The 14,341-nt window shown below is 38.6% G+C and overlaps 1 protein-coding gene across 1 annotated transcript in view; it reads right to left on the bottom strand.

Annotated features, from left to right (window-relative positions):
• LOC137635901 (protein SPT2 homolog) overlaps positions 1–2,824 on the bottom strand; it is an 11,530-nt gene extending 8,706 nt beyond the window's left edge. The window contains exons 1-3 of the mRNA XM_068368337.1: positions 2,786–2,824; positions 1,133–1,348; positions 246–799 (exon numbers count right to left, since the gene is read on the bottom strand). Of these exons, the coding sequence (XP_068224438.1) occupies positions 246–799; positions 1,133–1,348; positions 2,786–2,824 (809 nt within the window). The remainder of the gene's footprint in view (positions 1–245; positions 800–1,132; positions 1,349–2,785) is intronic.
• Positions 2,825–14,341: the final 11,517 nt, after the last annotated feature.

Below are 14,341 nucleotides of genomic sequence, written 5' to 3'. Positions count from 1 at the left end.
TAAAGAACCTTCAATAATTTAGTTGTTACTTTATATTTAAGATTAACTTTTGGTAACTAGGGCAAAACCTTATCTACTGTGCTATTCTTCCCTAATGGATCCCACAGTCTTATAGCATCTTACTTTTCCAATTAAGGTTGCAGCTAGCTAGTAATAATAATAATATCAATAATATTAATCCTTACAAAAAAAGCATTGAAAATGGAATTAGATTCAAGATCATTTATATTAATAGTACCAGTTACCTTCGCTCGATGGTTATTGTACGTTGCAAGAATGATGGCCTGATCATGGTGTGGGTGCTTCCAAACTGAGAAAAATCACAGGAAGGAGCTGCTGATGTCGTAGGAACTAGTGTGGCTACTTTCGTTGTTGGAGGCTCGGCTGTGGTTGTGGGATTTGCCGCTGTTGTCGATTGAGGTTTGGGTTTGATGGTAGGATTGGCTGTTTGTTGGATAGTAGTAGCGACTTTTGCCGTTTTTGGAGATTGTGTTGTCGTACTTAAAATTGAGGCCTGTGTCGGGGGTATTGTAGTTGGTGGCCCTGATAATTGAGGAGGTGTTGTGGGGTTTCCACATCCTGCTGTTGTTGGCGGATTAACAGACGCTGAAGGGCCTGTAGGGTTTCCAGATCCTGTGGTTGTTGGAGGACTGCCAGATGTTGAAGGGTCTGTGGGGTCTCCGGATCCTGCTGTTGCTGAAGGATTACCAGATGTCGAAAGGCCTGTAGGGTTTCCAGATCCTGCTGTTGTCGGAGGATTGCCAGATGTTGAAGGGCCTGTGGGGTTTCCAGAACTGTCCTTTTACTCGCAGCTCAGAAGCATCAGTAATTCACAGCTTCCATCTTCTTCGAAGCTCAGAGCACGAGCTGTAAACTGAGGAAAGATAGAAAGAGAACGAATATTAAGATTTGATATCAAAAACAGTTTTCAGAAACATGCATCGCTCTTATTTAATCTTCAATTACACGAAAAACCTCTCCATGGTTTGACAAATCTGAAGATTTCTGGAGGCTCTCTCTTGAACAAATATTTAAATTCGTTCGGTCATGTTTTGGATATTGTTTGCTTATATCTTTAACCGTAGTGAAAGGGACTCCCAGATTCGAATTAGAAATAAATATTGCAACTCACCCAGAAGAGTCTATTTCCTCTCAGCTTAGAAGCAACAGTAATTCTCCGCCCCCATCTCCTTCGAAGCTCAGAAGCCGATGCCCCTTGTACTTCATGGCAGCCTTCTGGTAATAACTTCTTATTACACAAACTCTTATTGATATCTTCAGAGCAAGAGGTTGTCACGTGCAAACCAGGAGAGCTCACTGTTGTAACTGATAAAGGCTTCAAAACTGACTACTGTTCAACCGTGAGTCGAAATCAAAAGAAATACAGGTGTTTCTGTGTGATGTATATGCGTGAGAAAACTTCAAATAGCAAATATACAGTATAATAAATCTTATTGGAAATGTCAGACAAAAGAAAACTTTTTTTGTGTTCATAAACGTATGTCGTTTCATTCAGGTCAAGTGATTATTTTTGAAATGGAGGTAATTTCATGTTGTACCTGAAAACCACAACAAAAACTGCTACATCAATAATAATAATAGTAATATTGATAATAATATTAATAATAATAATAATAATAATAATAATGAAAATAAAAATAATGAAAATAATGATGATAATGATAATAAATATACTACTACTACTACTACTACTACTACTACTACTACTACTAATAATAATAATAATAATAATAATAATAATAATAATAATAGTACATATACTTAGTCGATTCTGCCTCAATAATAATAATAATAATAATAATAATAATAAAATAACAATAATAATAATAATAATAATAATAATAATAATAAAAATGTTAAAATTAAAAAAATAATAATAATAATAAGAATTTTGATAATAATAATAATAATAATAATAATAATAATAATAATAATAATATTGAAATTAAAAATAATAATAATAATAATAATAATAATTAAGAATAATATTAATGATAATAATAATAATATTATTGAAAATGATAATAATAATAATAATAATAATAATAATAATAATAATAATAATAATAATAATAATGATAATAATAATAACAATAATAACAACCGCAATAATAATAATAATAATAATAATAATAATAATAATAATAATAATAATAATAATAATAATAATTAGAGTTCTTCTTCAAACAAATATTATTCTAAAAGCATTTTAGTATATAATCCTCTAGTATAGGTTGACTCACAAACTAAATGAAGAATATATGATTTTTTGAATCCTTTACAAAATCAATCGATTGAAAAGAATGAAAAAAGGTATGCAGAGCAATAAGAAAATTGTATCTTAAATCCTTTTCTGAAAAGAAGATTTGAATTCCTGTTCAAAATTTGAATATGGTTTTTAAATTTGAATTAAATCCTGAAATTTGAGTGTCATTACAAAATTCTTTATTTTTCTTTGAAAGTGAAGAATATATGATATAAATGATACACAGTTAGAAAAGGCTTTTATAACATTTAAAAAACAGAAGGTTACCTTTATGTAAGCATTTTCCCTCGATAATTATATCAACAACAACAACAACAATAACAACAACAATCCTTTTCCATTAGATTTACGGGCTTTGATTAGAGTTATTCAATTACTAATTAGTGTCTGGGGAGTCTTTTAAATCAGGTGGATGGAGTTGGTCCTTTCAAACGTGTGTTGGACGTGTTGGGAACGAGGGCAGACGAGAGACTTCTCCGGATTTAACTTTTCACTCACCTTGATTCGAACACGTTTCTGATGGATAATGTATTTCATTTTGCAATGGAGAGAGAGAGAGAGAGAGAGAGAGAGAGAGAGAGAGAGAGAGAGATTTCAACACTTTTTTGATAGTCTATGTACTTCCTTTTACGAACGTAATTCGTCCATCCTGTTACGTATTTTTTCTGAAGTCTTTTCTTGTTATTTTACACATACATACATACATACATACATACATACACATAATTACTGCTAATAAGTAGAAAATTTTAAAATTTGGAATATTATTATGACGGATAATAATATCATTGTTTTATTTCTAATTATGCTCTTTGGTAGAAATAATTGAAGAACTAATACATTGTAATACAATCGTTTACATAATAAAATACATTAATATGAAAAATTGAAAAATAGAAGGAAAATAATGAAGAATATATTAGAATAACCCTTTGCAGTATTTTAACTCTACATTTAAGGCAAAGTCTTAAAATCCAATGAAGTATCTAAAAGATAAATTGTGTTATATGAAATGGATTTTGAGCAAAGCGAAATATGTATTTTTGGGTGAGATAACCATGTCGTCCTGATGGAGGGTTCCTAATAGTAGCTTCCAAGGGATATATGAACTACAGTGATATTCCCAGAGAATTTACCTTTAGGTATCCAGAATTCTAACTTCTGGCGCTAATATCCTTAAAATTTCTCTTAAGGATATCGCATAAATCAGGAAACGTATATCTTGATAAGACACATAGCTATCTTCACCCTGAATAGTGTTTTCGCCTCGAGGAGGAAGAGTGGGAAATTTGTAAGGGGAGCTGTTATCAAGGTTACCCTATTTCCCATACTACTATTGAGTATCAAGATGGTGCCATATTCAAGATGACAGTTATTCCATGTAGCTTGAGCATGGTGCTACAGATATAATAGTTTCGGGAGGGATCCTGCCAAGGCCTTTTCTATAGAAAAGGAGGGCGGGTCCATCAGGACGACATGGCTATCTCACCCAAAAATAGATTTTTCGCTTCGCTCAAATCCGTTTTTGGGGCTCAAGCAATGTCGTCCTGATGGAAGTTTACCAGAGAATTACTAGAAAGTACTGTATCTGTGGATTTTCATATGTGCCTTAACTTTGGGACAATTTTTCTATGGTCATCTGGACCATTGAGACAAATGACGTTCTTGTTATCCATCATTACCACTTATCATAGACAATGTTAGTGCTTCCTGCCCTCTGCAGGGAAGAGTCATACTAGACAGTAGAAAAGGGGTTCTCAAGGTTAGCATTTATTGTATGAACAATCATAAGTATCCACCCGATATACAGACAGTCTCACTGTTTGCATATATTGGCGGAAATATAAGTTTCAACTATATCCATTGTTTGTAAGCATACAATGATATGCGGTTTACTTAAATAAGTAAATACGAGAACTCTGGCATATATAAAGTGCAAATTGCAGGGCGAAATAGGACGCAATTACATTCTAATAGACACTTATTTCGAATAAATGACTAAATGGAAAATGAGTGAAACGAATGTAACGTGTTAAAAGAATTATACGTGCAACGTATACAGAAAATATTTTTCATCCCTGAAAGGGAGAAATGATGAGTGCCACTCTAAAGCTGAAAATTTTTGATAAATTTTCCTAATATAAATTCTGTAAATGTTGTATACTATCAACACTATGTACTACGTACACACGGCACAAGTGTTATCTGTATAATTCCATACCTGAGATTTTGAAGTCTTAGTGTCACCATGGTGACACTCACTTAAAAGGTATTGCACCGGGAGTGTCAACACCTTTCCACCCTAATTGATAGACCCAATCAATTAACTGTTCATCGCAACACTAGACGACAGGTTTTAATACGCTACCTGCCGCCAACACATAGTGCTTCAGTTCATGGACTTTCTTGGCGTAATGTTTGTAGAACACTCTGGATGATTTCCATCCAGTATATGAGCGAAGACATTCAAATTCCATATACTGAAAAAAGTTCAGTGATGAGCAATTTTCCTCGGATCATGACCTGCGGGTGTACTGACAGGATCCGCTCTGCGAATGAAGTAGGTGAGCTTCGCCCTCAGTTGTTTTAGGGATAAGTTTGATCCTCAGGTTTCTCCTTTGAAGAGCTGTCCTCCCCTGAAGTCTGAAGTTCTATGAAGTTAGACATTTAGACACTCTACTGGACATAGAGAGACATCTTCCTTCAGAGGGCAGATTCTCCAGGGACCCCATCTTTTAGTGGGTAGCTCGTTCTTGGCGAGAAAGGCTGGATCAGGAAAGAGATTCAGTTCTCCCACTTCTGTGAACTGAATGTGGCCCTCATTTCTTGATAGGGCTACTATTTCACTAACTCTAGCCCCTGAGGCTATAGTAAACAGGAAAATAACCTTCTGGGTTAGATCCTTGAGAGAACAATCTTCATTGTTCACAGATGAAGCATAATGTAGGACCTTGTCCAAAGACCATGAGATGGTCTTCAGAGGAGCTGTAGGCCTAAGCCTAGCGCAAGCCTTCAGGATCTTGTTAAAGATATCGTTCGTCAGATCCACTTGAAAGGCATATAGAAGACATCTACTCAAGGCTGACTTACACGTAGTTATCGTGATAGCTGCCAGACCTTGATTATGAAGGTGGATAAAGGACAGACAGAAGTCTATTGAAAACTCTTTCGGTCCTTTTGCTTTAACAATAGCAACCCACTTTTTCCAAGACGATTCATATTGTCTTCTAGTTGACTTAGACTTGTATTCTTCTAGGAAGTCTATATTGCCTTCTGAGATCCCAAATCTTTTCTTAACCACTAGGGCGAGAAATTCATGAAATGAAGGTTTTGGGTTCTCTGTGATGACAATTAACTTCTGAACCCTTTGAGATAGTGCTGGGTTCAGTACAAGGGCCAGCCTCAGCTTTAGTTCCCTCATTAGAGGGAACCAGTTGCACTTGGGCTATTTAGGAGCCACTAGAGCTGCCGTTCCTTGGAAGGATCTCAGCGTGTTGAGGACCTTCAGCAGGAGATTGGATGGAAGGAATAGGAATTTCCGGGTCCATCCGTTCCAAACTAGGGACATGGCGTCCGTTATCTCCTCTACAGGGGCCTCGTATGGGGTTATATATCGAGGTAGTTTCTTGATGACGCTCGTCATGAAGAGGTCGATCTGCAGTTCCAGGACTCGTTCCAATCTGGAAGAGAATGGGTCTGCGTCTGTGGACCATTCTGACTCTATCGGCTCGAGCCTGATTAGAGCATCCGCTGTCACATTGCGGATCATTTGTAAGTTAACTGCTGATAGGTGCCATCTCTTTAGGTAAGGAATTGCTAATATCACCTAGATTATATGGGACGATCTTGAGCCTTGTCGGTTCAGACATCTCACTATCGCCTCGCTGTCCAAGATCAGCCTGATGAGGGCTGATCTGTGCGAATAGAGTCTCCCCAATGTCAACAGGACTGCCATGGCTTCCAAAATGTAGATGAGAAGGGCCTTGAGTAAAGATGACCAAGTCCCTTGGACTTTCCTCTGATGGGAGTGAAATCCCCATTCTTCCGTCGAGGCATCCATGCGGATGATCTTCGATAGTGGAGGTGGTTGCAAGGGCCTGGTCCCCATTAGGCTTTTGGCCTTCGAACATGGGATGAGAAGCGATCAAGGTAAGACCAATATCGGTCATTTTAGATCTCTTTGAGTGTTTGATGCGTATCTTCTCCAGACTCCTGACACATCTTTCAGCTGTGCTCTTAGCACTGGGTCTGTCACTGCCATGAACTGGAAAGAGTTCAGTAATCTTTCCTATTAGCGTCTTGAAATCTTGTCGGATTACAGTAGTCTCTTGACCGACACTGCGATCTCCTTCTTCATCCTTAAGGGAAAGAAGAGACAGTGTGACCTCAGGTTCCAATGGTTTTCCAGATATTGAAACCTTTTAGCTGGAGAGTCTAGACTTCTTGAAGTTGATCTTGCATCCCAGATGTCCCGAGAACTGGGTTACTTCTTTGGATGCTTGCAGACCAGCCGTTTCTGGTGTTGCCGGCACCAGCCAGTCGTCCAGGTACTTTGTTACCTGAACAGTTTCTAGGCATTGTTATTGCATGACTGCATCCGCCAATTTCGTGAAGATACTTGGGACTGTGTTTAGTCCGAAGAGTATGGCTCTTAGAACATACTTTATCTTCTGCAACTTGAATCCTAGGTAGGAGGAGAGGGGGCGACTGACTAGAAGCTGCCAATAGGCATCTGTCAGGTCTATCGAGACTGTAAACGCCCCTTTTTGTAATAGGGTCCTTATGTGTAGAAGGATTAACATCCTGAACTTGCTGTTTCTTTTGAACTTGTTGAGTGGCGACTAGTCCAGAATAACTCTGAAATTTCCTGAGTCCTTCTTGGGAACACAAAACAGCCTTCCCTGGAATTTGAAGGACTTTGCTTTCCTTATAACCAGTATGCTCCAGAGCTATAGGGTATACTCTTCTAATATGGGGTTGGAGTGTTGGAAGAGTTGAGGTAATGATGGTGGAGACATGTCTAGTTTCCATCCTAGTCCAATCTTGACTAGGCCTTGGGCCCAAGGATCGAATGTCCAACGATCCCATTAGAGCCTCCCTCCTACCAGAAGTGTCTCTTTGCTTCGATTGATCAGAAGGTTTACCTCCTCGACCACCTACCTTGGGCACAGCGGTCATAGAACCTGTGGGATGTTGTTGAGCAGACCGAGGAAAAAGTCTATGCTTCTTCGTCTTCCTTTTAGGTTGGGGACCCACATCCGGGGAAGACTTCCTCTTTCAAGAGATGCCCCACTCCTGGAGAAGGTTCCTATTCTCCTTGGTGGCTTTCTCGACTACCTCTTCGACTACTTCGTTTGGAAAGAGGTCTTTACCCCAGATGTTGGAAGATATCAGCTTCCTGGGTTCATGTTTCACTGTTGCAGCAGCGAACACGAACTCTCTACTGGCTCTCCTAGCCTTCATAAAGACATATAGGTCTTTTACTAAGGTGGCCATATGCATTTTGGCCAAGACCATGAGCATGTCTAGGGTACTTCGTTGGCCTGCATACATCTCTATGCAGCTTTGCAGGGATAAGGAGGCCTCAAGTCTCTCCTTTGTCTCTTGTTCCTTGCACAAGAGAAACCCAGAAAGTTTAGGGAGATTCTAGCTAAACTGTCATCCAGCGATGTCCGCATTCAGTTTCCCTACTGAGAAGGTTAAGTGGACTTCCTTCCAATCCTTCTCCTGCATGGGCAATGCTAGTGAGAGAGGCCTGCACTCCTCAAGTGCAGGGCATGGTTTGCCTGCCTCCACTGCCTTGGCGACATATTTTAATGCCTTCCACAAAAAGGGGAAGGCTATTGAAGCAGGAGCAGGAAAGGTAGGGTGTCTCTTATTTAGGGCGAACACTTTCGACACCGAGTAACCCGCCTTTCTCAGGCTACTTGAAAAGAGAGCCTGTGCCTTATCGTGGTCAAGAACCATGAATTCCTTCGGTTCCACCTCTTTTTCTGACGTTGGTTCATCCTTCAGTCTAATGAAGCAATCAGGAAAAGCGTTAAAGCTTGGCCAAAACTGGATTTCGTCTAAAGGGACAGCTCCCATCTCCTCTGAGATGTAGAGTTTGCCATCCATAATCGGCATAAGCTCCGCATACCTCCAGGGATTGGTTTTGGAGCTTGTCGGGAGGTTTTCGTCTCTGGGTCGCTTGAATGACCCTCGGGAGGCGATTTTAGGTAAATTTCTCGAATGCAATTTCTCGAAAGTCAAATTCTCGAACTCAATTGTTCGAAAAATAATTTCTCGAACTATCATTTTCTCGAATACCATATTTCTCGAAAACTGATATCTATTTTGTCGAGAAAATTGAATGGAAAAATTTTCATGTATTTCAAGGAAAATTATATCCTTTTGGGTTGACAAACAAAAATGTTGAAAATTTATTGTAAATGAAGGAATGAAAAAAATACAATGGTTATAAATTTATAGTATGTATAAAAATATTATCATTTAAAATGAAATACAGTATTAAAATTCAATCAATCAAAATGAAATGTTGTATGCTACACTTTGTATATATTTTTCGACAGGCCTCTCTTCATCTCTTTTTATTTTCTGATTTTCACTTATTTTAGTCTCATTTATTTTCTTTGTACTTTATTTTTCCATCTAAAAAATAAAGTTAAAATCTTTTATGACGCAAACGTGGGATTACAAATAGGTACGCAGTGTATCGTGCATTATCCGTACGCCCGTAAATACAGGATATCATGGAATGCTAATAGCAAGGTCTGCCTCTTTATAAATTGGTCTTTGGCGCTTATGGGATACTTTCGATTGTGTTCGAGATATTTACTTGCTCGTTTTCGAGTAACTGACATTCGAGAAAATGATAGTTCGAGAAATTATTTTTCGGTCAATTAAATTCAAGAAATTTACCTTCGAGTAATTGATTTCGAGAAATTTGCCTGACACCTCGGGGGCGATGAGTGGAGCTTCACAGAGCTCTCTCTCTTGAATTTTGCTTCCTTTGTTTCGCCTTGTTTGCAAAAGTTTTCCATTAGACCCGTAAGATGGGCCAGTGACTGGATCATTTTGTCAAATAGAAGGGTAGAAGGTGAAGACATCGAGGTTAACGGGTCCAGGGCCAGCACAGACGGAAGGAATTCTGACACAACAGGTGCCTTCCTGCCCTCCGTCTCGATGGTAATCTGGACACAGGGAGGTACGAGTCGTGCTTGGGGCACCACCATTTCACTACTTGCTTTTGGGGACAGTAAGCTACGCATCCTATCATTAGGTAGGTATGGTCCAGGAGAGTTCTTCTGGAACCCTCTTACCCATTTGCATAGTTTCTTACGTGCCGCAATCTAGACTCCATTGACTTGGGATCATCAAAACCTTCAGTCACTAAGGTCCGGCAGATATTGCAGACTTAAGGGTCCCAATATTGCAGGCATTCGGTAATAATATTGCAGGGGGCATAAGACCTGCATGCTTTATGACCGTAAAAGTACGTACTCTTAACATTGCAGAAGACTGCCTCGCATTTCATCTGGGGTTCCTCCGGTAAGGAAAGGAAAACAGAATGACTATACGATATTTTCTCTCACCTGATAGTCATATCTTAATTATTAAAGCTTAGGATAGTAAGCTAGAAAGGAATAGTGAAAGACACGTACTTGTGTATCCCTTCCAACCAATTGGTGTAACCTCCCCCCAGTATTAAAAATAAAGAGTTTCCTTTATCAGGGCAACTCGAAAGAAAAGGGTTCTAACCCCTAGGGATAGAAAAAGTGTACACTGCCACTGACCCTTCTAATTATTTAATATTTTGGGGTAAGTATTAACTGATTTCCAATCAGAGTGTTGAAGGAATTCTATTCTTTCAATATAGGTACAGTCTCAGCAAAAGCCTGCACAAGGGTACACAAGATATGTTAGAAATTAACTACTGTATAATAATACTATAGTTTTTTGTTTGCAGTATATACTATATTGCAAATATACTGGCTACTGTATAATCATATACTGTAGTTCAGCAGGTGTGCTGCCGGCATGGCTAGCACCTGGCGGCACTGTCCAGCCGGCATGTCGCCGACTGGACTAGAAATTAGGAAAGACACATACTTGTGTATCCAACCCAGCCAATTTCTGTGACTTTCCCTTCCAATATTAAAACCATAGAGTCTCCTGATCAGGGAAGCTCAAATACAAGGGTTCTAACCTTTAAGGATAGAAAGTGTACTACCACTGGCCCTTCTAAATTATTTAATATTGAAGGGTAAAATGTAAACTGATTTCTAATCAGAGTATTGAAGGAATTCTATCCTTTCAATTTAGGATTGGTCTCAGCAAAAGACTGGGCAAGGATATCCAAGATGTATGTTGGAAATTAACTACTTGTATAATATATACAATAGTTTTCTATCTGCAGTATATACTGTACTGCAAATATACTGACTACTGTATAATCATATACTGTAGTTCAGCCGGCATATAGCCGGCATAGCTAGTCCCTGACGGAACAGTAAGGCCGGCATACTAGCTGATAGAGAGAGAGAACGTATGGAGTGAAGGACCGCCTTATTACTGTGTATGTTTACGCTAATTAAGGATGTAAGTATATATCTTACAGCCTTCTCCCAGAAAGAAGGTTCAAATGGAAGGGGAGAATGTATCATTCCGGCTTCCATCCAACCACAAGTACCGTTGCTGGCATAGTCCGGACGTCATCTGGCCGGATGGGTAGTATCCGGCAGCCACCGACTGATTAAGTACCTGTCGACGCCGACCCGGCCGGCATACTGCCAACCGGGTTAGTACCCCGGTTACAGGACTTGTGGACGGCAGTCCAAGGGAGGACTGAAAAGCCTAGGTGACAGAAGGGTCTCCCACAGGCAGCCGTTATGGCCAGCACAACCTTTGCGGATCCTTGTCCATAAGGGAAAGCTGAGTGACTAAACAGCTGCTATGTAGGAGCCCTGGCCGGCCCCACAACTCGCCGGCGAGCAGCGAGATTGCGGGACAACTGCCATAGTTAGAAGGACAGAGAGGGGCAGGGGAAAGGGTCCTATATGAAGTGTAGAAGGCGGCGGCAATGTTGCCCCCCCCCCCTTACACAAGGGAGAAACTCTGTTCCAGTATCGGCGCCATCCTAGGCGGCAGAAGAATGTTTATTCTTCAACCTAGGGTCTGCCGAAATATTGTTAAGAGGGGCCGGCAGGTTTGCCACCCCCTCTCCACAAGGGAGAAACATTGTTTTAGTGCCGGCGCCATCCTAGGCTGTCGAAGAATGTCTATGCCTCAGCCCAGGGTCTGCCAGCATAGGATTAGTCTTCTAAACCGCAGGGAGAACGTGGCGGCAACATACCACAACCACAGGTGCAGTTTAGTGAGGCTTAGCTTCTTTTGCCGGTGGCTATAAGCCAGCAGGGGAGTGACTACTCACCCTGCCGGCCTGCCGCTAGCAAAAGACTGAATACTCTGAGATTCTGTCAAAAACCAAAGCCGGACACTTGCTTGCAAAGGTGGGAGACAGAAAAAACCCTAGCCTAGTCCAGCCGGAGTAAACTACTCTATGGCAAGACCAGAAAGGGTTGCTGCCTGCGGCAGCACTCAGAGGGAAAGAGGGATTTCCCATGACTCTCCAGAGGAGACAAGTATCGATTTATATGAATCTAGGCGATATACTATCTCCCTTAGAATCAATAAAATGATACACCATGGTAAACGGGGAAATGTCTGAAAGTATACTACATCGCCTAGGTTAGGTAACCTAGGCAAGACGAGATCTCAGTTACCTAAATCACCAAAACTCTATAGTATACGATCGACAAAGAAAGAGGAAAATTATGCATACCATAAATATCTTTACAAGTATAATGATGCCTAAACAGCTTTCTTAATTCATTAATGCTATTTCAACCAGGAAGGTCGTTTTGCTAAGTAAATAACACATGCCTAACGAATGACAGTACCCATGGCAACTCCGGTAACAGGCCTAGCTCCTAAGCACAATTAGAGAAATTCTAATTTCCCTGTGAAACAAGAGCTAAAATTATATACACTTTAAAGAATCAATATTCAACTTCCCAGAGGCGAAAGAATCTGGAGATTGCATAATAATCCTCACAAAATCGATCGAAAAGGTTAGGTCAACAGGGAACACCACTGTGCAAATTCGCTACAAAATTAGGAATAACCGCCATCTTGTATATGGCGCTATCTTGATACTCAATATTTATATGGGAAATAGGGTAACCTTGATAACGGTCGCCTTCCAAATTTCCCACTCTTCCCCCTCGAGGCGAAAACGCTATTCGGGGTGAAGATCGCTATGTGTCGTATCAAGATATACGTCCCCTGAATTATGTGATATCCTTAAGAGAAATTTTAAGGATATTCGCGCCAGGAGTTAGAATTGTGGAGACCTAAAGGTAAATTCTCTGGGAATATCACTGTAGTTCATATATCACTTGGAAGCTACTATTAGGAACCCTGATTCTAAAACTGACAATAAGAACAATAATATGTTTTTATAAATTGTTTATGAAAATTTTGTTATAAAGGGTTGTTGTGTACGTAGTAATTTCTGGACCACATATCTATTTATTTATTTATCTATTTATTGATTTACTTAATCTTACTATAGATAAATTAGAACAGAAAATTGAATTGATTACCCCAATGTTTCATCTCTGATCTTTACTTTTAATATAGAAAGATCATGACTTAAAAAAAAAATTAGACCTGGCGAAACTATTTAATTCCATAACAATATTTTTTTTTCTATCAAATAAGGGAGACATACAATAGTAAGCTCTTCTGGCTTTAATGTAATAAGCTTTTGCTCTGAAGATATCATTATTTCATTAAGAATTTGCGTATCATGAAGATATCACCAGTAGGCTGCTATGAGGTACAAGGGACATCTGCTTCTGAACTTCGAAGGAGATGGGAGCTGAGAATTACTGTTGCTTCTCAGCTTTAGAGGAAAAGAATTTTTTCCGGGTGAGCAGTTGTATCACCTTTTATTCCGAATAACAGGACAAAAAAATAAAATTGTCCAAGATAGAGCCTCCAGAAATCTTGAGACTTTACACAATATGTATATATTTTATGTAATTGAAGATTAGTTCCACTATATAAGTGTTTTTCCAAACTGCAGGACACCTGGAATTTCAAAATATATGCAAATAATTGAAGAAATATGGTGAGTGGAAACTGATAAAGTTAAATTGCACCATAAACTCATTTGAAGCGAGATATCAGTCATGTGATTCATCAAAATAGGAACTACGATCGATACAAAGAGAGTAGCATCATCTGCACAAGCAACAGAATAGTTTTCAGGAATAAGATAACATAAGATTTGTATTGTAAATTTTTTTTGGAGATTTTGCTAATTTTTTCCATGATAGTATGAAGCTCACGGTCAGTGAAAGATTATTATTATTATTATCATTATTATTATTATTATTATTATTATTATTATTATTATTATTATTATTAGCAGTAACCGCAATTGTAAAAATATTACTTATAAAAAGTAAATACCTAAAATTATATGAACAATAATAAAATGTTTATTATGATGATAAAGATATGAGCATATTTAATTTATCAAGGTTAATTAATAAAACCACTATTCATGAATTAGCTTTAATAGCACTCCGTGTTCTAGAACAGCTAATGATTATTCTAATACACACAATAGTAATGATCATTCCAATACACCCAATAGTAATGATCATTCCAATGCACACAATAGTAATGATTATTCCAATACACACAATAGTAATGATCATTCCAATACACACAATAGTAAGGATTATTCTAAGACACACAATAGTAATGATCATTCTAATACACAATAGTAATGATCATTCCAATACACACAATAGTAATGATTATTCTAAGACACACAATAGTAATGATCATTCTAATACACAATAGTAATGATCATTCCAATACACACAATAGTAAGGATTATTCTAAGACACACAATAGTAATGATCATTCTAATACACAATAGTAATGATCATTCCAATACACACAATAGTAAGGATT

The sequence above is a fragment of the Palaemon carinicauda genome, unplaced genomic scaffold (assembly GCF_036898095.1).
Source record: "Palaemon carinicauda isolate YSFRI2023 unplaced genomic scaffold, ASM3689809v2 scaffold194, whole genome shotgun sequence".
Taxonomy (NCBI): Eukaryota; Metazoa; Arthropoda; class Malacostraca; order Decapoda; family Palaemonidae; genus Palaemon; species Palaemon carinicauda.
The sequence above is the reverse complement of the archived record's forward strand: the minus strand, read 5'-3'. Positions and strand labels throughout refer to the sequence as shown.